The 24,385-nt window shown below is 44.9% G+C and overlaps 1 protein-coding gene and 1 non-coding gene across 3 annotated transcripts in view; both read right to left on the minus strand.

Annotated features, from left to right (window-relative positions):
• LOC144140855 (putative Kunitz-type serine protease inhibitor) overlaps positions 1 to 24,385 on the minus strand; it is a 55,726-nt gene that overhangs the window by 23,873 nt on the left and 7,468 nt on the right. Inside the window, exons 3-4 of one of the 2 annotated variants that reach the window (XM_077672364.1) lie at positions 20,522 to 20,713; positions 16,395 to 16,464 (exon numbers count right to left, since the gene is read on the minus strand). In XM_077672364.1, coding sequence (XP_077528490.1) covers positions 16,436 to 16,464; positions 20,522 to 20,713 — 221 coding nt within the window. In that variant the 3' untranslated portion in view covers positions 16,395 to 16,435. Of the gene's footprint in view, positions 1 to 16,394; positions 16,465 to 20,521; positions 20,714 to 24,385 lie in introns of those variants that run through there. The other variant, XR_013316365.1, reaches the window with a different exon arrangement.
• On the minus strand, positions 17,065 to 17,137 carry Trnat-ggu (transfer RNA threonine (anticodon GGU)). Its single transcript has one exon. It is a non-coding gene; the product is annotated as a tRNA-Thr (tRNA).

The following is a 24,385-nucleotide window of genomic DNA, read 5'->3' on the forward strand; positions in this document are numbered from 1 at the left end:
ACCTTTGACCGCTCGGCACTTCCACAATATATAAATGCAGGCTTCATTCGATGCTCCATTCGTCCTTACATTCCGAACCCGCGCCGTTGCTTCAAGTGCCAGCGGTTCGGGCACAGTACAACCTCTTGCCGCGGCAAAACAACGTGTGCGAAATGCGCCGCGCAGGACCACCCCACCGACAACTGTAATTCTGACATCCTCACTTGTGCAAACTGCAGGGGCCCACATGCGGCCTACTCCAGGAAATGCGAAAAGTTCCAAATAGAAAAGAAAATAATCAATCTCAAGGTCACAGAAAACATCACCTTCCCAGAGGCGCGGAAGAGGTTCGCCTCTTTCCCTCTGGGGAGGTACGCCGACGCAGCTCGCCGGGGGGCGGAGCGGCGTTTGGTTTCCACAGGGACCCAGTTCAGCGAGTCTGACCTGGTCCCTCCGCCCCCCCCTGGGTTGCCTCTGGCAGCCCAACCCGCCACCACGCCGCTTGCTGAGGCAGCAGCGGTTGTGGTGGCAACCTCTTCCGTCGGGACCGGTGCCGCTCCCGTCCCTGCCTCCCCGTCCTCCAGTCCGTTGGAGAGTGCCATGGACACCACGGGCCCCGCACCGGCTCCCACCGCCACCGCACCGCCCGTGCCACCTCTGGCGCCCCGGACGCCCTCGGCGGTGGCGGCTCAAACGAAGGGCTCCCGAGGGGGGGCCAAGTCCGGGGGGCCCGGTCCGTCGGGCACCCCTCGGACATCCGATGACGACATGGATGTCGGGCCGTTCCTGCCTGCAACGCAGCGCAAGGAACGCGTCCCGACGCCAAAGCCTCCCGACAAGCCAAAAAAGACGAGAGTCACAGCCCCGAAAGACGACACATAAACAAACACACACACTCCAGTAGCTCTCACACTAAATAATGGGAAGAGAAAACATAATTCAATGGAACTGTAGAGGCCTTCTTAAAAATCTTGACGATGTATACGAAATACTGCATGCTAATCAGCCAAGTGTAATGTGTGTTCAGGAAACACATTTGAATTCCAAGCACACAAATTTCTTGAATAGTTACATGGTCTTCAGAAAGGACAGGGATGGCTGCACACACTCTTCTGGCGGTGTGGCCATAATCGTCCGGAAATCCTTAGCATGCCACCCTGTCACTTTAAACACTATCCTTGAGGCTGTAGCAATACGCTTAATAATATTTAATAGGTTGATAACGGTATGCTCCATATACATTCCTCCTGATGTTACAGTTTCAAGCTCTGACGTCGAGGCGCTGGTTGACCAGCTGCCCGAACCGTACATTCTAACAGGCGACCTTAACGCTCACAATTCTCTTTGGGGCTCTTCTCGTACGGATGCCCGGGGTCGCCTGATAGAGAGGTTTCTTACATCCTCTGGAGCATGCCTTTTCAACAATAAACAGCCTACATATCATAACATAGGACACAACACATACTCATGTCTTGACTTGGCTATTGGCTCCGCAGTTCTCTTTCCTCTTCTCGAGTGGGGTGTGGGAACTGACCCATATGGCAGTGACCACTTCCCCACCTCACTTACATACATAGGTAAAGGCCCATGCAGTCCATCTTCCCATAATCGGTTCAATGAAACACGAGCTAACTGGAATACATTTACAGAGACATCCAAACTACACCACACATCCATAGGACACCTACACGTTGAAGAATCTACCCAACTCCTCACGGCGCACATCCTCGACGCCGCCGAAAGGTCCATTCCCCACGCCTCTGGTGCCCCGCGCAACCAGCGGAGGCCGTGGTGGAATGAGGACTGTAGGCGGGCACGAGAGGCCCAGAACAAGGCGTGGGGTATCCTTCGTCGGTACCCCACGTCGGGAAACCTCCTCTTGTTCAAACGGGCCAAGGCGTTAGGAAAACGTGTGCGCCGTGAGGCAAAACGAGAGAGTTGGCGTACATTCATAACATCAATAAACTCCTACACAGACACAAGGAAAGTATGGACACGAATACGCAAACTCAAGGGACAACAAACACACAGCCTGCCTCTGGTCAGCACTGCAGGGGACACACTCGAAGACCAGGCTGACACACTCGCACAACACTTCCAACTCGTGTCCAGTTCAGCACACTACACAAACACTTTCCTGAAACATAAAGCATGTTGTGAAAAGAAGTCCCTACGCGACAACAACAAATCACAGACCACTTACAACTCCCTGTTTTCACTACATGAGCTGAGGGCTGCCTTAAGCACGTGTAAACCCTCAGCTCCAGGCCCAGACAACATTACATATACAATGATACAGCACTTACACGCAGACACTCTTGTAACACTCCTTCACCTTTACAACAAGATATTTCTTTCGGGGCACATTCCAAAGTCTTGGAGGGAGGCCATAGTTGTAGCATTCTTGAAAGAAGGGAAGGACCCTTCCTCTCCTGCTAGCTATCGACCCATTGCCCTGACCAGCTGCCTGTGCAAGCTTCTCGAGAAGATGATAAATCGCAGGCTCGTGTACTTCCTTGAGTACAACGGTCTTCTCGAGAGCTGCCAGGCAGGCTTCAGGGCGGGGCGATCAACGAACGATCAACTCGTAGCTCTTGAAACATATATAAAGGATGCCTTTGTGCATAAACAATTTTGTCTGACGGTGTTTTTCGACATAGAGAAAGCCTATGACACCACTTGGCGGTACGGTATCCTCAGTGACCTAAAGTCAATCGGTGTTGCGGGCAACATGTTGAACATCCTTTGTAGTTATATGTCGGAGAGAACCTTTCGCGTCAGAGTTGGTTCTGCACTGTCAAAGGTACATGTGCAAGAAAATGGCGTGCCGCAAGGTGGAGTGTTGAGCTGCACTCTCTTCATAGCAAAAATGAACTCTCTTGGAAAGGCACTGCCACCTACAATCTCTTATTCCATGTATGTAGATGACGTGCAGATATCCTTTAAATCGTGTAACCTCTCCATCTGCGAACGTCAAGTCCAGCTCGGCGTCAAGAAACTTGCCGGCTGGGCTGACAAGAATGGCTTTAATCTTAATCCCGCGAAGAGCTCTTGTGTTCTATTCTCCAGGAGGCGTGGCGTCCACCCGGACCCAGACATCACTCTTGCGAATGTGCCAATTCCTGTGAACAAGGAACACAAATTTTTAGGTATTTTATTCGACGAAAAACTTACATTCATCCCACATATCAGGCAGCTCAAATGCAAATGCTTAAAAACGATGAATATTCTTAAGGTCCTCTCACATCAATCTTATGGGGCCGACAAACAACTCCTGCTGCGCCTGTACACAGCGTTGGTGGGGTCTCGGCTCGACTACGGCAGTGTCGTGTATGGGTCGGCTACAAAAACAGCACTGAAAATGCTCGACCCAGTGCTGCATCTTGGCCTTCGCCTCTCATGTGGCGCATTCCGCACTAGCCCTGTTGAAAGTCTTTATGTCGAGTGCGACAAATGGTGCCTAGGGCATCAGCGGGAGTATGTTGACCTGTTGTATGCATCCAAGATCGTGTCTCTGACCAACCATCCTTTTAATCCCATCATGAACGATACATCAAATTTACAACTCTTTTTAAACAGGCCATCTATTCCCTTACCGTTCTCTCTCAGAGTTGGGGAAGAGGCTTCTGCACTCCATGTCCCCCTATCAGACACGCACAAGACACCCATTCATAATTTCATCGCACCATGGCATCTTCGTCCTGTAACATGCGACCTGTCATTCATTCGTGTAGAAAAAAATAGGGTACCCAGGAATGCAATTCTGCAGCACTTCCTGTTCCTACAGGACAAGTACAGGTGCGCAGAATTCTATAGCGACGCGTCCAAAACTGGTTCTACAGTATCTTGTGCAGCGCACGGACCAAATTTTACCGTAACTAAGACAATGAATTTTCATAGCAGTATTTACACGGCAGAAGCCTATGGCATTTTACTCGTTTCAAACCACATCCTCGAACATAAGATTCCAAAGTCCATCGTCTACACAGATTCTCTAAGCGTTGTGCAGGCACTGTCATCAGGAAGGTCGTCAAAAAACTATGTGATCAATGCTCTTTTCAAGGTACTCATGACTGCATATGCCTCAAATCTTCAAATAATTATATGCTGGGTACCAGGTCACTGTGGAATCCCTGGCAATGAGACTGCTGATCAAATGGCTGGTGCTGCTGCTCTCATCACCACAGTTGACATAACAACAATACCTTATACCGACCTAAAGACACACATCAGACGACAGCTTCGTAACACATGGCAATTACACTGGAGTCAACAAACAGACAACAAACTACACGTAATAAAACCACAACTGGGACGCTACATAACTGACTCACACAACAGATACACTGAAGTTGCCCTGGCTAGGCTGCGGATAGGTCACACACATGCGACGCACTCCCACCTGCTCACTGGAACTTCGGGACCCACGTGTAGCAGGTGTGGAAAGGGCCTATCCGTAGTCCACATACTAATCACATGCAAGGCACTTGACACAACACGACACAAACATTTCCCTGAATTATACAGACGACACATTCCTTTGCACCCATCATACTTTTTAGCCGACGAACCCATGTTTTCTAGTCAACGTGTTTTTAAGTTTTTAGCTGAGGTAGACTTTCTGCAGCTCTTGTCATATCATGTGTAATCACCCTGGCCCTATACACCAGCCATCTCCATTGTCTTTTGTTTTGCATCACCTTTACTTTTAGTCAGATATTTTAGTATGTACGTCTCATCATAATTCAGTAACTTCTTCTTTGGCGCTCTTTGCCCATAGTCGGCCTTGCGCCAATAAAACCCAACCATCATCATCATCATCATCAGCTCTAAAGTAGCAGACGACGCGCTCCCGGCACTGGTCGGCGACTCTGGCTAGTTTCGGTTTCTGAAATTCTGGCGATCCTAGCGGCAGGGTGCTGCGGCGTGGCCCTTCCCTTTCCCTCAGCGTTTCTTTCTTTCCACACCGTGCATCATAGAGTTTCTTACAGTATACACTATACTTACTAAGAAACTCTATGCCGTGCATTCTTCCGCGCCTCCTCACGCATGCGCAACAGTTCACCGGCGCCAATTTTTTTTTCTTTCCCTCGGCTCCCGCGGCATAGAGTTTCTTAGTAAGTATACTAGAGAGGAAACTGCGTCTCGTAAGCCATGTCGTCGTGGGGGTTCATGGGAGAACATCCTTTTTGGCTTGGGCTTGGCATGGCAACTGGATTCTTAAGCGGTTTTTGGGATTTGCTTTCTTTAGTATGCATTCACGCGTTTACGAGCTACAAGGAAGCCGAAATCCTCCCGTTTCTGTGGTAGCCGTGTTCAGTGAAGTTGCAGGCAATGCGTGATCGCACCTGACGTTGCTCATGCCGCAGTCGAAGGATGTATGACTGAGAGGGTAATATGCCACCGCGAAATTCGTAGCCGACGAAAAGAAGAAACAAAACGTACTTCGCCGAAGTCAAGATACGGCAGATACGGGCGCTTGTATGCGTCCTATCTTGTCATCGTCCACGACTGTTTAACGCCACTTTTTCATTTTTCTTGTTATACTAACTGGCGGTAGCGGTGCACCCACCTTGGTGCACCGGTTCACCACGAAGGCAACGTTTTCATAGGCACGCTCAAAAAACTTTCCAAACTCTTCAAGCGACTTATTATTTGAAATAGTGGTAAAATTAATAAAATCACATTCTCTAATGAGTTACACCCCAAATAATAACATTGTTCGAAACTACTACATTGGCCTGCGGAATAGCAGGCACAACCGTTCCGGCAAAATTACGCTTTACTTCTTTTTTTCTTAGTTTTAAAACAACCTGTTTTTATTTTCCACTTACATAATTGAACACTATTCTTCGCGTTTTTGTGGCAGTTTGTTTAAATTTGCGGTCACTAAAACGTTTCAATCCAAGCCAATGATGAAACTAAGGCGAGCGCGATGTATAATGGCGGTCCATGACGACACAGACGACCTTGATGTGAGCCACATAGACGCTAGCGCCAGATTCCTCTCTAGTGAATACTGTAAGAAACTCTATGCCCGCGGCGGCCAAGTTCGGTGCTTGCGTGAGCGAGCCGGCGTGCGAAGGGTTGCGCGGGTTGCCTCAACGCCTCCACGGGCTGAAAGTTTCGCTGCATTATAAAATATATTCGAATGTATTCTAAATATGGGGCCGCGGACGAAGGAGCGTCCCCAGTGCTGCGTAGCTCTGTGGTGCAGCAACACAGGGCGAAACAGGTCGGCCAAGTTTCTCGTCTTCTCCAAAGGTGACAGGTAAGCAAATTAGCTTTGTACAAGTTATAGTAATTTCCAAAAAAAGCCGACCGATCGCACTCTTCTCTTTTCAAAATACTTCGCGCATGTAACTGGTAGTTAATGAGACATGTCAGTCGTCTTGGAGTGGAAACTAATGTGTAAATATATCCCAGCCTTGCAGGTACCAAAAGTTTTAATAGAAGTAAATGCGCCTTCGGCGCGCACACTCTTGGTCGAAAGGTGAATTTGAGGCGGCATTGCCGTTTTATGATTGCCTTAGTAACTGCTTGAACATCGATTCGGGAATCTTATCAATGTATTTTTTATTGTTGTTTCGTGCAGTGTGTTTGAGTCTTGGTTGGGGCCCCAAGTCGAGGAAGGTTTGAGACTTCATTGGACGTTTCCTCTGGTGAATCTCCTCAACCCCTCCAAAGTCATCACGCTGCACCTGCTCATAAAGCAGGCAAGCTCAACTGTACGCGCTTCTTGTCATTGACTTCGTAACTATTACCACGGCGATTGTTGGCGTGGGGGCGGTGTGCCGTGACCAATTTTTCCTGTGCCATCTTGCTCCAAAAACGGATATTTCGACAGAACTGCTGCGAAGTGTTGCTTCCTTCTGCGCTCCGAAAAATCTGGCGAATACCGCGGTGTTCAATGCCACTCGATTTGCACAGTGATCAGTGGAAGGCCAAGCCGAAATACATGTGTTGTCTGCAGCCCCCATTGCAAGCTTTTCGATCATTAAAAAAAAAAACAAAGTAGCATTGCCGGCTTTGCTCTTCAATCTAACGTGCGCGCCCGCGCCTTGTCACCTTATCGCGAGTGGCCTTGCTGTTCCATAGTTCTAAGGTAGAAGCGTCATGTCGTATCGGAGAGGATGAGATAAGAGGCGCTGCCCAGACACGAGCTAGAGAGTAGAGAGTTTTAGATGACCGTTTCTGACAGTCCGCTCCGCTCCGATAGCAAGCGGGAGCGCCATTGCGCATGCGTGGCACGCTAGCGCGCTACCGGCGATACCGGAGCGGGGCCCCGCTCCGCTAACCGGGGCATCTTAGCGGACCGTCGCCGCAGCTTACGCTACCGGGCGGAATGTTAACATGGCTGCCCCCGCAATGCGAGCGCGCTCCGGCGAACTTCGTTGCTTCAGTTGAAATACGACCGACGAAGCCGCGAAAGAGCTTTCGAATAGGCAATGGTGCCACACACCTCAAAGATCTTTAAAACGGAAGCGAAAACCGTCGACCGAAGCGCGGGGCTGCTTCTATGCAGCGCCGAGAAAGGCAGCCTTTGCTTGGCTATTCCAAAGTTTATCGGCTTGTTTATTTTTATTTAGAAAAATCATACCATTTCGGTGACTACATTATACAAAAAAAGGTTAAATGAGGCCAAAAAACACGGTATTTTGCTTTGTTTGGGCGACCAAATACCAATTCTTATGTTCCCTTTAGGTTGAAGTTTTGGTCTAAAGGCGCACGCGAAACGACCAGTCACGCGAATCATTCCCCGTCAAGGGAGATACGGTTATCGCTTAGCTAAAAGCCTTGCCGCTGCTGACTCTCCGGTTGTGCTGAGCGGGACGTTGGGAGCATAGCGGAGCATCAAAAACGGTCAGCTAAAACTCTCTAGTAGCTTCTGACAACCTAGCCGACATCTGGAAGTAATGACCACGGTACATTCGGCTTACAATAGAGGAACGGTTTTTTTTTTCTGCACGTCTTCTCTCTGCCGCCCCCCCCCCCCCCGGTAATGAGACTGTTCACGAGCCATTAAAAGAAAAGACGGTTCGTTCCATTTGTGTTGCGATTGTGTTCTGTGCTATACGACGTGGTCGCACATTATTTTTTGTACGCAGATATAATCAAGCAATGACTGGTCCATAGTGCGGTTATTGTGTTGCAACAGTTTTTTCTCGCTGCATTTTGTTGGTGCGAACATGATTTCTCGGCAGTGTATGCAGGTTAAGTCCGGGTTAACGCTTTCTTTTAGAGTTTGCGTTAACTGGCCAAAACAGCCGGCCTTGAAGCATACCTGTGCGTGCTTTCTTTAATTTTATAGGTTCCCTATTACTGTGTCTCTTAACTGAAACGAATTTCTTGAATGTCTAAGAATATTCCTGTCTCGAGGCGAGCCCAAGAGATAAGTATACATTGAGTGGGACCTGTAAAGTTCTTTTCTTCTACCCGCCGAGGTGTGCGCGAAAAAAAATCTTTAGTGACTAAAACTTTGAAGTTCTGCTTGCGTAACCAATTATTTTGTATTTAAATGTATATCTGGCACGTTTTTGTTTCCCATTGTTCAGTGTTGTATGCCTAAATTTGCATGTCATAATTTTACTTAGAGTCCAATAGTGTGTTCATAAATGTATGTGCAATATATGAGAGTAGTGCATGTTTTTTCATGACTTCGAATCAAAGATGTCCTCATATGAATTTTGAATAAAAGAAAACCGAAAAGAATGTTTGTGTAACGCTCCAATTAATATCGCCACAAAGACAACAATTCGACACCAGAAAACGGACTATTACCTACATGTTTCCTTCGTTCAATTAATAAACGCGTTACTGCACACACATACCAAACGACGGGCGGCGGCTATTCCGAGGCACCACCGCCGCTGGTCCAACTTTCGCGCCTGGTGCCATTGCCGAGCGGCCCATGAGAGACGGCCGGCGCGAAAGTTGGGCGAGCGTCGGTTGCTGCGGCCGGCGCCCGGCGGCCCAGCCCGGCTGCCGCGGAAAAAATGACGTCACAGCGTCCGCGACGTCACCAACCTCATTTCCCCCTCTCCACTCGTTGCCATGACGATAAATGCAACGTTTTTCAGACGCCACGTACCACTAGGTGAGGATTTGGCGCTGTTGGCGTGAATTACGCGGGACCACTGTGGATGCTAGAGAGGCCGCCCCGTGCTCCTGCCTGATGACGCCATGCGCGTGACGAAATCCATGCCCCCGCAAAGCTTATGAGCGCTCTTTCCACGCGGCGCCGTTAGGATGCTCCAGTAGTAGCTTGCGCCACGTGATCCCGTGTTGCCACTAAGTGTGACCGCCATAGTACGTTGTCAGGCCAACTCGCCGCGGTGTCTTGGTAGCTGGGGCGTTTTGCTGCTGACCTCAAGAACACGCGTTCGATCCGTGACGAGGTGTCTGCTTTTAAAGTGGAGGCGGAAAGCGAAAACGCCCGTTTGTGGAGATTTCTGCGCACGGTTCAGGTACCCAGGTCATCAATAATATTCCTGTGCCCTCATATGCGGCGCGCTTCATAGCATAGCTGTAGTTTCGACATATTAAACCCTCGGACTTTCAAAAAGCAATCAACATTGTGAGGCATCTCAGTGAATAGAAATTTCGGCAGCAGGTATCGGGCTACACGACGCTAATTTCAATTTTCACAATACAAATCTGGGGATTTCCGCACAGGATTTCCGCTAGGGCCTTGCGCCCACGTAGCAGAGAAACAGGGAATAAAATTACACCATCTTCCCGTGGGGAACCCTGATGAGGATGCGAAGCATCGTGGCGGTTCCGTGTGGTTCCATTGTGTTGCCGTTATGTTGAGTGATCTGGTTTTTACTAGCGCCAGAGGGAATTCCGCGTCCGGGTCCACACCGGTGGCAAAGGCACGCAAGTACTGTTGTGTTACGGTGAATAGGCGGTGGTTCTCGAGGCGCCGAAACTCGTCCATCATGTTCTTGTCGATGTTGTCTCTGTGATAGAATCGGTAGGCTCCGTCAGCGTTGGTGAGGTAAAGGTTGTTGACATTGGTGCACCGGCTGAGAGCAATGTACGTGCCCTCCTCTTCGCAGCTTTGTCTTCTCCTTCTTCGGCGGTTCTCCTACGGGAAGATGGCGATGGTGGTTGAACGCGAACCTATCTCGTGATGGATTCTTTGGTTGGCCACTCCCTAGGGGCATCCTGCCACAATCACCATCAGAAACGCGGCGGACGGGGCTGGTTGACCTGCAAGGCAAGTTGCGCTTCCCTCCGCAGCTTTCCAACGGGAAATTCAACATCCTCCTCTAAAGTTTTCAGTCAGTCGTTTCCGTTAACGTTCAGCTTCGCGTGCCTTCGTTGTATCAGTAGCTTCTTGACGTAGTTTGAATTAGTCAAGGACATAAGGCGCGTTCGTAGCACATGTTCCTGTCCCGGATTTGTAGCGTAGTTGGAAGAGCACCACGTACCTCCCGTTGCGGCCAGAGAGTCGTAGGATCGAAACCGGGTGCCGCTAACTATTTCTTCTTTATAGTGTAGTATCGCGCAGCTGTGGGTGTAGGGAGGAGAGTTGCGCATGCGCACTGTGAGTGCGGACGCCGAAGCGGGATATGCCGAGACCATAAGATGCTTTCGCATCTAATAACCGTAACCACGTGACCGTAACATCTATACACGGGAGCTTTCATTGTTCACTGCCATAAAAACGGAAACCGACCACATCTCCAGCCTCAAAGCCTCGTTTTTTGGCGTGGTACCCAACACCGAATCACTGAACCACCACCGTAGGTAAAAGGAAGATATAAATAACAGGGTCCGCAGCCGATGAGAATTTTGATGGTACTTTCTGGATAGGTTTCTCTGGAAGTCACTTAACCCTTTTCGCAACTGAAGTAAATAAATGGGTAAGTGTAGCTCACGGAATACGCTTTCATTCTACAAAGATGTGATTAAATGACTACAATTGGCTTAAGGGGCAGCATGTAACAAAGAAAAAAATCGCAGTAGGATTTATCGTGCTCGCCACAAAAAGATTTTAGAAATCGCCGACGCTGTAGAGCCAGCGTCTGCAAGTAAGTGTGCCGCGATTGTTTGTGACATCACCTCCAAGGCATCAGCTGGTGAAAACGAGGATTTCCAGATTTCGACGACAGCAAACTTCTTAATCGGCAAGTGCGGCAACTATTTTAATTCTTGTGCACTGTTAGGATAAGAGAGTTTGAGCCGCGCCGAGGCTACCGCTGAAAGCGGCGGTCATGCGTCAGTAACTGATTATGTCACATTCAATCCGACATATAATTGTTCGCTCGTGGAATCGCGTGTCCGTTATCACTGTAGACGGGTTGGACGCGTAATGCTTCCAGGAAACGATAGACGGCCTGGTGCCAGGAGCATAAAACATGGCTAGATAGCCCATCCATAAAATTATGCAAACTGTTATCTTTCATCTGCGAAGTGGCCAAGACTACCATTCGCAGCGCGTCCTAGTCTGAGTGGGTGCATGCGCCAAGGACGACATCTAAGACGTATGGCTGGCGTGCTGGCGATGCCATGCTGCCACTCCTGCCCAGGCTCTACAAATAGATTCGCATGCTAGGGTACATGCAGAAGACATGCCAGACTCGCAGAAGGGTGAAAAAGTCGATTGACAGTCGAGGAGAAGGCGTGGCTATTATGTGGGAGGGGATGCTGTGGTCAGAATTTCGTGTTCGCTGAGACAGTTGCGCCTGTTAACATCGAATGAAGAAATAGGCGCAGGTGAGACAACCATCGTGGTGCAGCAACGTACCCGAGAGGTAAGGAGTTGTATCAGAAATATCGCGACGTATCGCGTGTAAACACCTTATTAACGCGTTAATTACTCGGAAAGATAGCTCAAACTGCAAGTTACACCGGAACAACCCCGTGTACAAACACGTTATTTCACTGCAATATTTATTTATTTATTTATTTATTTATTTATTTATTTATAATACCCTCAGGGCCAAATGGCATTACAGAGGGGAGTGGATTACATTGAATAAACACATGGTACATGGTGGGGAGGAAAAAATACAGAGTTAGTACGATTACAAGCAAAAGTCAGCGTACAAACACAATACATTAAATAGATCCTGCGTATACAATGTTAGCTACGGTTTCACGGAAAATATGGTTGTCATGAATAGCAACAATTTCAGGGGGAAGGTGGTTCCATTCGCGAGAAGAACGAGGCAAGAACGACTGCGCAGCTGTGTTAGTACGATAGGTGATAATTCCAACCTTATGATGGTGATCGACGCGGTGGGAAAAATACTGGGGCTGCGAAATGAGTTCGTCGCGCAAGGTGGGGTGGTGATACAATTTATGAAAAGTTGATAGGCGGGATACTTTTCTTCGAAGTGACAGAGTAGGCAGAGACAGATTATTTTTCATTGCAGATATACTAGCAGTGCGATTGTAGTTCGAAAATATGAAACGTGTGGAATTATTCTGAACTAGCTCAAGCGATGTAATTAAGTTAACGTGGCTGGGATCCCAAACCGAAGAAGCATATTCTAGTTTAGGTCGTACTAATGTTTTGTACAGGGTTAATTTCAATGAAGATGGAGCTTTGGAAAAGTTACGGCGTAGATACCCGAGCGTGCGGTTAGCGAGGTTGATTATCTGTTCGATGTGCAGTGCCCAGGAGAGATTGGCTGTTATGTGGACGCCTAAGTACTTGTACGAGGTAATAGATTCAAGAGGTATGTCACTTAAATAGTAAGTAAATTGACTGCAAACACTGCGGGACACGCGCATAACTTTACATTTGTTTATGTTCAATTCCATTAACCATGTACGGCACCAGTTAGCAACAGTGTTAAGGTCTGATTGAAGAGTACACGAATCAATTATGTTATTTACCTCACGAAAAATAACGCAATCATCAGCAAATAAATGAATACTGGATTTAATGTGACAGGGGAGGTCATTAATATAAATTAGAAATAAGAGAGGCCCAATTACCGATCCCTGAGGAACGCCGGAGTGTACTTCGGTAAAACAAGAATTATACCCGTTAGCGTAAACAAATTGTGAGCGATTTGTGAGAAAACATTCAATCCATTTAAACACGTTATGATCAAGATTAAGTTGGCTTAGTTTGTGAAGTAACAGTTTATGACAGACCTTATCGAATGCTTTAGAAAAATCCAAAAAGATGCAGTCAGCTTGCGATGAGTTGTCCAAAATGCGGTGTAATCTATTAGTAAAAGATATCAGTTGTGTATCACAGGAGTATGATTTGCGAAAGCCGTGCTGAGATGACGTGAAGAAGGAATTACTTTCAAGAAAATTAACAAGGTTCGTGAATATTATGTGTTCTAATAGCTTACAGCACGTACTGGTGAGGGAAATGGGGCGATAATTAGCAGGGGAATTTTTACTACCAGATTTATGAATAGGAACCACTTTTCCAATTTTCCATTCAGATGGGAGAGTAGAAGTGTCGAGCGATTGTTGGAATATCTTGGCTAATATGATGGAACTAATTTCTACAGTATTTCTTAAAAATTTACTACTAATCGAATCATAACCAGGGTAAGAATGGTTGCTTAATTTGTTGATAAGGGAAGCGATACCAGAAACATCTACTAAAATTGGTGGCATGGGGAGGTGATTGTAGCAAGAGGTGGAAGGAAGTGGAACATCAGATGTTTTTGTAAACTGCGCCGCAAATGCGTTGTTGAGGGCTGTTGCACACTGATTTATGGGAACTGTGTCACCAGATGAGTCTTGCAATAAGATGGAATCATCTTTTGGAGGATTGATAACCCGCCAAAACTTTTTTACATTTGTTTTTAACATTGACGGCAATACGTTAGAAACGAAGTTATCTTTAGCTTGTTTGAGTGCCCTGGCGTAAATACTAGATGCGATTTTATAAGTGGCCCATCGTTCGTTAGTTGGCGAGCGCTTAGCTGAACGGTAAAGGTAAATTTACTCGTTATGACTGGCTAAGGCTGAAACTTGCTATGCACTGGTGTGAATTAATAATGCAAGAAAATGGATGCTCGGGCACAGCTCCATATATCGCTGACATGAGCCGGTACGTCTCGTGCGCGACAGGTGAGTCCTGGGTCAGAAGCGTGTAAGAGGCGTCATTGTTGCTGCTTTTAAATATGCGGCTTACCTTGTCGTTTTCTACCAGTGAAATGTTTCCGCACTTTCACAGGTACATATTTGTTACACAACTTAAGATCTAAGATGCTGGCTCCTTTTAGTCACCCAAGTTTTGTACAGCGCAAAAGTTGGATAAGCTCCAACTGCAAGGTATACGAGCCATTTATTGTAGTTTGTACTGAACGTGGCATCTAAGGAAAATTCATCACAGAGGCTGCAGTTCTACTGCTTAGAAACACCCCTAATATAGAAACGACGTCAGGATGTTCTTTTATCGTCCCGCATGGTGTGAAAACTCCCACTCCTAACAAAGGGGAGCGAAGCTTTGCCGTCATCGTAGCTGTAACAATGGAAGAATGCGCGGCCCCCAAGGCGGAATGTCCACAAACAGAAGGTCGGAAGCTCATGTGGATACGCTAGCTTTCTACGGATGTTTGGAGCCATGGGGGTCATATACTGCTCTTGCAACTCCAGGCCTGCGAGGGGGGCCCCGCACTTTTACCAGCTGTACGGCCGCCTACTTGAGACGGTACGAGTTTAATAACACCTTTGGCGATTTTTTAAATACAGAATAATAACAGTTTATCAGCGGGAAACTCCCATAATGTGGAACAATTATGAACAAAATAACACCGCCAAAGTTATGGGTGTTCCTAAGAGAATACTAGGAGGTAGAGTAGACGCTCAATTTGTGTCTTAGTTACAGAAAAACCTACTGTTGTAGAACGAACGGTATCAGCAGGATTCACAAGGTTCTTGAAACGACGCTTGATAAACAAGGATAATATAAATTTCACGTTCTCAAAAAACAACAGATGATTGTGGAGCCAGCTAAATTGCTTTACATGGGGATATGCATGCAGTGCCAAATATATTGACCGTGCAAGCCTGCAAATTGCGGCATTAAAAGAAAGAGCGACGATGTATCCATGTTAGAAACTGGAATCACCCTTTAGAAATTTTGTGGTATTCTTTATTTACCGTCCATACAACGATGTTATCTAATATTACCATTATGCATTATTCTCTCGCGAACTTATAGGGCGGGTCCAAGCTTCGCCGATAAAAGAACTCTGTTTTTATGATGTCAAATTGAAACGCTTTGATATGGAGAAATATTAAAATGCGATAAAGTGCCTCACAAGTAAATCTATGCACTTTGATGATAACAGCAACTAGTTTACAAAGTCACATAGACACAAAGAAGTGCCGCACAAGTAAACCAGTCTACTTTGATGATAAAAGTAAAGTTTCCAGTGTCATATCGACGCAGTCGGGGAACGTACTTTTAAGCGCATTTTATCAATGTGAAGACACCCCAAAATTCAGTATGTTTTGTTACGTCTTGTTTCATGTGGTGTTTATATAGAGCCAATGTTTAAAAAACAGAATCAATGGTCTAAATTACAGTGAGCCCTTGTAACTCTCACGTCCACGTTGTATGTTTTTCATGTTTCCTAATGTGGAGTACCAAAACGCAAAATATTGTAAGCAATTGCAAGGTAGTCTCGAAAATTCTTGAACCAAGGACGAATAGCTGCCCTCATAAACAAAAAAGTAAGACGCTATAATATTATCTATTTATTGACTCATTAGACTTGCAGCCTCGGAATCACACCGCGTTGTTCAAACCTTTATGTTACAAAAACAAAATGACTAACAATAGAAACACGATAACACCTTTTTTTCACAAGTTACTATGTTTTGCAACATTGTTTATTGAAACAAGTTTTTGATAAAAATGTCAACATAGTGGCCCTCGCACCGATATTGTGGTTGCCCACTCGTCGTACTCAGGAACAAAATGCACGTGCTCTCAACACAAGGAATTCGGCGAATGACTAACAAGAGAGTTCTGTTGCCGCGGCTACGTGAAGTTATCACACTATGAGGGCGACACAGCATACGTACCGTGACCAATGATTTTATTTTTATTTTTTTGTGAGTTCTCATTGTTTGGGTGTAGTTAAAACCTTAAAATTTTACAATTGTTTTGTCATTTTAGGAGTCTTGCGACGTTTACCTCTAGAACTTTAACAAAGTTTAAGCTGATGATATATTTATCTGAATGTACACGAACAGTGTTTACTACAAGTTGTGTTTGACTGTGTCTTATCATTACCCTTGAAATGCGCGTACATCGCCAATGTTCTCATAAACAACTCAACACAAACGTACCATAAAATTTGCATAGAGAAATATATAGAATTCTGCCGATGAGTATAGAACTGTGTTAGAAACACCGTATACTTAAAACACGAGGCACGCACTAAGCGAATTTGTGTAAAAAAATGTACATGCGGAAATTGGGTTAAAACATCACAATTTATTTCGCACCGCTTCATTCCTAAGCCTGGCGACCTCTTGGAACAATTTCTGCAAAATCCGAAGAAAGCATTAGACGTGGATCGGATGCGAGAACATAAATAAAAACATTTTCAAAGACATTCTTCAATATGGTAGAATGTTTTGACCTAGTGTTTTGTCTACCTCAGAGCGAGCGCTTGCAATCCGAAAGAGGTATTCGCAATAGTCCCCACGTGCATGACATGACCAAAACATTTCGAAGCGCTCTAGATCAGAGTGCAAAGAAACGTCTGGCGAAGGTCGTCTTTCTGAAACGTCAGAAAACTTATTTTTATTTTTTCTACGTTTTTCTCGTGTGTCTCTGCCTCTACTAACCTTATATATATATATATATATATATATATATAATGGAGAAGTCCCGTTGAAAAACACAATAGTTATTATAACGTTTCGACCGGGGGACAGTCTTTGTAAGACCGGCCCCCGGTCGAAACGTTATAATAACTATTGTTGTTTTTCAATGTGACAACTCTATCGTGCGGTTAACCTTATTGCCAGGAAGCTTTTCTCCTGTATATATATATATATATATATATATATATATATATGGAGAGAGAGAGAGAGAGAAAATGTGGGGAAAAAGTGGAGAAACAAGTGGAGAAAAAAATGCCCGCCGGGTGGGATCCGAACCCACGACCTCCAGAATACCAGTCTGGTGCGATAACCACTACGCTACCGGCGGGGCGATTTTCCCCTCCAGTTTCGTGGGTATTTATGTTTAGAAATTTTTGTTTCCTGTGCTTGGGTTGGTAGCCAGCGCCACTCGGACGACTCGGGTGAAGGGGACCTTCTTTTTAACCCCCGGGCCGTCACTCGAGTGTCTACGACATGTCGAGAGTGGTCGACCAGCGTTGAACCCTCTTAAGCTTCCTATGGCACCACGACTGCCAGAACAGAGGCCCTCGCTATGCATATAGCGAATCATAATAGGGAATGAGGTGGTGCTCGTTGAAAATAACACAGAAATGAGAGCTGGCAGTCCAGAAAACCTCGGAAAGCCAAGGGGAGGATGTGGTAGTTCATTGAAACAGATAAAGAATTTGGAAAAAAAAAGTGGAGAAAAAACTCCGAGTGGTGCTGGCTACCACCCCCAAGCACAGGAAAGAAAAATACCTAAACATAAATACCCCAGAAAGTGGAGGGCAAAATCGCCCCGCCGGTAGCGTAGTGGTTATCGCACAAGACCGGTATTCTGGAGGTCTTGGGTTTGGATCCCGCCTGGCGGGCATTTTTTCTCCACTTTCTTTCTTTCTTTCCAAATTCTTTATCTGTTTCAATGACCTACTACATCCTCCCCTTGGCTTTCCGAGGCTTTCGTGACTGCCAACTCTTATTTCTGTGTTATTTTCAACGAGCCCCTCATTTCCTATTCTGATTGGCTACATGCATAGCGAGGGCCTCTGTTTTGGCAGTCTTGGTGCCATAAGAAGCTTAAGAGGGTTCAACGCTGGTCGATTACTCTCGACATGTCGTAGACACGCGAGTCACGGCCCGGGGGTTAAATGAAGGTCCCGTTCACCACGAAAAGTCTGAGTGGCGCTGGCTACAACCCCCAAGCACAGGAAAAAATTACATTGACGTAAATACCCCAGAAAGTGGAGGGGAAAAATAGCCCGGCCGGTAGCGTAGTGGTTATCGCACCAGACCGGTATTCTGGAGGTCGTGGGGTCGGATCCCACCTGGCGGGCATTTTTTCTCCACTTTCTTGCTTGCTTTCCAAATTCTTTATCTGTTTCAATGACCTACCACATCCTCCCCTTGGCTTTCCGATGTGTTCTTGACTGCCAACACTTATTTCTGTATGTATATATATATATATATATATATATATATATATATATATATATATATATATATATATATATATATATATATATATATATATATATATATATATATATATATATATATATATATATATATGTATATATATATATATATATATATATATATATATATATATATATAACACGATTAACATGGTTAAAGGGGAAGAAACAGAGACAGAAACAAGAGCAAGGGTTTTAAGTTCATTATTCTTGGGGAATCAGGTATAGTTATTTATTATTCAAACATTTGAAAGAAAATATGCTCGCCGGGTGGAACAGGCAAGAAGGCACAACCGTCAGAATACGGGTCTAGTGCGATCTGGTGGCGCCCCATAGTGGTATATTGGAGGCTGTTGGAGACGTGCGGCGGACTCTACTTTGTGGTATCATTTGGCCCATTGTAAACTTACTTCCTCAAAACTATATATATATATATATATATATGTATATGTATATATGTATATGTATATGTATACATATATATATATATATATATATATATATATATATATATATATATATATATATATATATATATATATATATATATATATATATATGTATATGTATATATATATATATTTATATATATATATATATATATATATATATATATATATATATATATATATATATATATATAAACCAGAATAGGAAATGAGAGGGCTCGTAGAAAATAATACAAAAATAAGGGTTGGCATTCAAGAAAACCTCGGAAAGTAAGGGGAGAATGTGGTAGGTCATTGCAACATAAACAATTTGGAGAGAAAGAAAGAAAGTGGGGAAAAAATGCCCGCCAGGTGGGATTTGAACCCACGACCTCCAGAATACCGGTCTGGTGCCATGACCACTACACTACCAGCGGGGTTATTTTCCCCTCCACTTTCTGGGGTATTGATGGTAAGGTATTTTTGTTTTCTGTGCTTGGGGGTGGTAGCCAGCGCCATTCAGACTACACGGGATTAAGGGGGCCGTCTTTTTAACCCCGGCCGGGACTCCAGTGTGTACGACATGTCGAGAGTGGTCGACCAGCGTTTAACCCCCTTAAGCTACCTTTGGCACCAAGACTGCCAGAACAGAGGCCCTCGCTATGCACATAACGAATCAGAATGGGAAGTGAGGGGCTGGTTGAAAACAAGACAGAAATAATGATTGGCAATCAAGAAAACCTCGGTAAGCAAAGGGGACGATATGGTAGGTCAAATAAACAATTTGGAAAGAAAGAAAGCGGAGAAAAACTGCCCGCCGGGTGGGCATTTTTTACACGTACGACGTACGTGTACATTCCAGAACTCCAACAAAGAACAACACGCCAAAATGTGAGGAAACATTCTGCCCAGATAAAAATGCGCAGTAGAAAGAATGACGTCAGTACACAAATCACTCGCCATTGAGTGCGCCCACTTTACCCAGCGCTCTTGGCTCTAGGGAGAATGACAATACAGCCGCCGGCATCAGAAGTAGGTCATTACGGCGAACTCCCGTAACAATTTAGTAAAATTGTGGGCAATTTATTCGATGTCATGGTTGTTTTTCATGTGAATTTTTGGCATTAAATTAAAATTTCTAATGTTTGCCTGCAAAAAATAGTTCCATAACTTCTCCCTTTTAAGCAAATTTCGTAAAAAGACGGGGCAGTCTGCTGCCCTTGACAAGTACATATTTCTAGTCTCTTTTTCTTCGACCACTAACGCTGTTCCCCTCGCCTCGCATTTATCATATGATAAATGTAACGCTTTTGTTTTTAATTTCCATTTATCCTTCCAACGCTCCCTCCGTTGGCAAGCCCGATGTTGGTGCTGCTAGCGCATTTTCATTTATGTTTACTTTTTTGTCCTCAACAGCACGAGCGTTGAGAGCAAACGTGTTAACAACAGCTTGAGCGCTCTGGTAATTCATGTTATCTTAGCTGTCGTATCCGACACCGCTGTTAGGACATTTTTTTGTTTTCTGAAGGGCTATCGTAAAAATAGGTCCACCATGTATTCCTGATTATAAAAGCCTGCTGTTGGCGTATGTTGCCTCAAATATGCCTCCCGTTTAATGGAATAATGTTGACATGTCTAAAGTGTGTTAACAGTTTTAGGTGTTTGGGAAGGTCCCGCCTTTAATTCCTTGTTTTCATAAAGTCTATCACAATTGCCAGGTTTTGGAATGAAGTGACAGGCAGACACAAAGACAAAGGCGCTAGGTAACCCCCCAAAATATTATTTTCAAAACTCTACGGTGTTACTTACCGATACATTGCTTAAAACAGCTGTTGTAGGCATAGTAGTTGTTCTTCGATGTTCCACAACCGGTGTACAACACAACATAGCACCACGTTTTGCCACCCCAATAAGAGTTTGTGAGCTGTCTTCCACAAGATGCGCCATGTACGAGCCAGTATTTGCAGTCTCTCCGTTGCAATCCCGGCCGGGGACCTGTGGCTGGGCAACAAAAGGAGGACGAGTATTAGAACAATGTACGGGATTAAAGCGTCAACCCGTACATAAATTTATGCATATACAAATAGGTATGGCAAAAATTATTTTATTAGATGGAAGCCATTGACACGGCTTACTTTTAAATTACAGGCATTACAACACCACAATCACGTGGTTTACGTTGTAAATTCGCAGTGAAATATTGCCAGTGTGCATTTGTGAATGAAACGAAATTGAATACCACGTCAAGACAGAAACCAGGCAGTGGCGATCTTCAAATTGCGGCAGCCAACACACGAAAGCGTTTATTCACAGATTTGTAAAATACTCTACTTTTGTGGTTTTATATTGTTTTACACCGTCGAGGCTTGTTAATGTTGCTATTGGTATACTGCCCATCATGTTGTTTTAGCTGAAGCGGGCTCAATATAAAAAGCAAGTTTTCTTTTCTTTATTTGCACTCGTAGTGTAAGTTCTCCAAATAGCTTGCATCAATAAAATTTGGTTGCAGTAATTATCTACGGCAACAAAATGTCCCGTGTTACTCAAACTCAAAGGCGGTATTTAGGGAGGCTAATTTTATTCTTCTCCCTAAGTATTTAAAGGATCTTAAAGGTTGATTGATTGATTGTAGGATTTAACGCGCCGACGCAACGCAGGCGATGAGGCGCGCCGTAGTGGAGGGCTCCGGATTAATTTTGACCACCTGGGGATCTTTAACGTGCGCCGAAATATCGTACACACGGGAGTTTTTGCTTTTCGCCTCCACCAGAAAAGGGGCCGCCGCGGTCGGGAATCGAACCCGCAACCTCGTGCTCAGCCGCGCAACGCCTTAGCGACTGAGCTGCCGCGGCGGGTAAAGAATCTTAAAAGGAAATACGCTTTGTTTTGCTGGTAATGGTACTTGCTAATTCTGCAGTATTACGATATCTACACTTATTAATTCATAGTCGCCTTCTGAAATTCGCACGTTCATATTTTGAATACGTGCACTCGTGTGGAGAAACATCCTGAGCGAAAACAGATACTATATGCTCCATTTGGATATGCCTTTATTGAACGGCATATCCAAGTTAGTTTTAGAATAATTGCTCAAACGTCTCGGATATCTGCGTTTTGTAGTGCACACACTCCCCTAGAAGAACGAATAAGTTGAACGGCCTAACAGAGTGTTCTAACGCGTGAATTTGCTAATAACATGTAAGGTTGTAGTAAGGCAGCTTTTATCTGTAAGGTTGCTATCTTGTTAACATTGTTAGCCTAACGTCATCTAGGAAATAGTTTTCTTCCGTGGCACAAAGCTAAGTTCGAATTGGCGCGACCACTAGATATGTTTAATGATTTAAGGTTTTAGAAAAATACATTCCTGTGTATCAATTTGTGCGTCTTTTCGCCACTTTGCTTCTCCGACCCAGCATAGCACCGGCCGTAACCACATAACGGAGCGCCTAAAACACATTCTGTGTAACTGGTTCTACCTATGTCTGTACCTACGACAACATCGTAATAGGTATATAAAAAACCCGTATCATGCAACAGTTTCTGTTCTCTATGTGAGGTGAAGGAAGCGGGGCGCCCGCGCTTTACACGTATAAACCGAAAGCACTTGTTTTAGTTTATTTCAGCCCCCGTCCTTAATGCAGACAAAACAAACCGCTCCGCTTTCAAATAACCAAATTGGCTTTTATCTGTGAGTAGCGAATGCGATACAACTGCCAAGACAGTCCCAAAACACCAAAGGCGCATCAATGAACCACCCGAAACTTCTACCACTTTTTATGTCTGGAGAACAGCGAGGTCTGTAATGCAGAAATAAAACTGCGGGATCTCACTAGTAATGACGTAATGACCATTATATGCAGCTCCCGTTCCTGGATCGTAGTGTCTAGAGTGCCGTCCCGTGACGCGTTAGCTCAGAGCTGGAGGCATGGCTAGAGTGCCGTCCGACGATATCCGAGTTTTCGACTAGGCTGGCAGGACACAATGTATGCGATTCTGGTGCCGAGGTTCCCTTTTACCTTCCAAATACCAATGACGGTGGTTCGAGTCCGGCCACTGCCTTCTTGAGCTTTTCTTTCATATTTAGTTTAAATTATATTTTGCGGGGTTCAATATAGCCTAAAGAGTTTTAAATGGTTGCTTTCTGATCGTTAGATTTTGTTAGCTAAGGTTACGTCACATAACGTCAGACAGCAAAAGAAAATGTCAGACGCAGACCTTTTTTCACAAACCTTCCGTGGACGTCGCTTTAGTAGACTGCCTATTCTACCACCGAACGGCACTCTAGACCCTAAAGTCAAGCAAAATGTTAAGTTACGAACTGTTTTTGACGGATAAACTTGAAGTTCAGAGACATGTTTATATTTGTTTTTTTTTTGTTGTTGTTGATAGCACAATCAAGAAAGTATACTTCTAAAAAACTAAGGCCTTAACGGCCGGTGGATACTAAAATTGCTTTTTTACTCGCTTCGGTAACCAATGCCGCATGCCGTTTGCGACCAAAAAATTTGTTCACCATGCCAAAAAAATGGTCGCTCTATGGCGGAATTTGCGTTCTAGTACCTTATGTTAATCAGGGTGCAGCAGCAGTTTGATGTTTTAAAAAACACCCTACAGACGCCAAGGGTTTCAATTTATTGTCCAAGATTCTGTCTGCCCTTTAAAAATTTTCAAACCAATCCAATACACATTCACGTGTAGCTCAGAAGGCAATGCCGCAAATAACGTTCTTCTCGCTCACCGACAACCCAGCGTGTGTCAAAAAGGGTTTCTACATGACACAGGCTCTTCTACCAGTGCGACCAAAAATATGCCTAGCTGGCCTCTTTATGGTGGCTCAGCTATATAAAAGACTACGATGTTTCTGTAACTGAAATTTCTTCCAGCGTCTAAAAAAGAATCAGTTTCTCGTTTTCATGCAAAGCCGCGAAACACGTTTACAAGTCCCGAATAGCCTGTAATTCCTGTAATTGCCTGCGTAATGTGGCGTACGACCTGTGTCTTTGTAGGGACACTAGATTATTTGCCGGTTATTTAGGCCAAACTTCGACTCGCTATTGTAAGAGACCATTTCATTGAAGCATTTCTAGAGTAGTCGTTTTAAACACGGTAGATTCTGAAGCTCTGCCTCCGCCCTAAAAGAACCGTATCTGATACTCGGATCCGCAGCAAAATACGGGAAAAGGATTGGAATTTATTCAAATTTCTCCAAAATACCTTTCTTTTCAAACTAATTATAAACTAAAGAAGGCATCAAGGAATGTTATTGTATAAGTGCTTTGAGTATGCTGGGTATGTTTGCCTCAGTGCCTGTGCAGTAAACAGTGTTCTGTTTGTTTGCGAGTTGGCTGGAAGTTTCTGTTAAATAAGCTTTCTTATTTACCACGTTTGTCCCCGCGGCCAGGCACTGCCGTTAAAGCTCTATATATCTTTGCAGGCCTGAGCTCTGTACACTTTCTATTTTGTGTTGAAAATAAAGTAGTAATATTAATACTAATTCACCACATTAACTGCAGAGAACAGATACCTTGCGGCTGGAGTACGGGGGATCGATTCCCTGCCGTGGCGGCCGCTGTTGTGATGGAGGCAAAAAGTAAAAACGCTGGTATGTTCGAGATTTCGGCGCACGTTAAAGATCTCCAGGTGGCCAAATTATTCCAGAGCCCTCCACTACGG

The sequence above is a fragment of the Haemaphysalis longicornis genome, unplaced genomic scaffold, assembly GCF_048455015.1.
Source record: "Haemaphysalis longicornis isolate Haplotype H1 unplaced genomic scaffold, Haemaphysalis longicornis Haplotype H1 scaffold_52, whole genome shotgun sequence".
NCBI lineage: Eukaryota > Metazoa > Arthropoda > Arachnida > Ixodida > Ixodidae > Haemaphysalis > Haemaphysalis longicornis.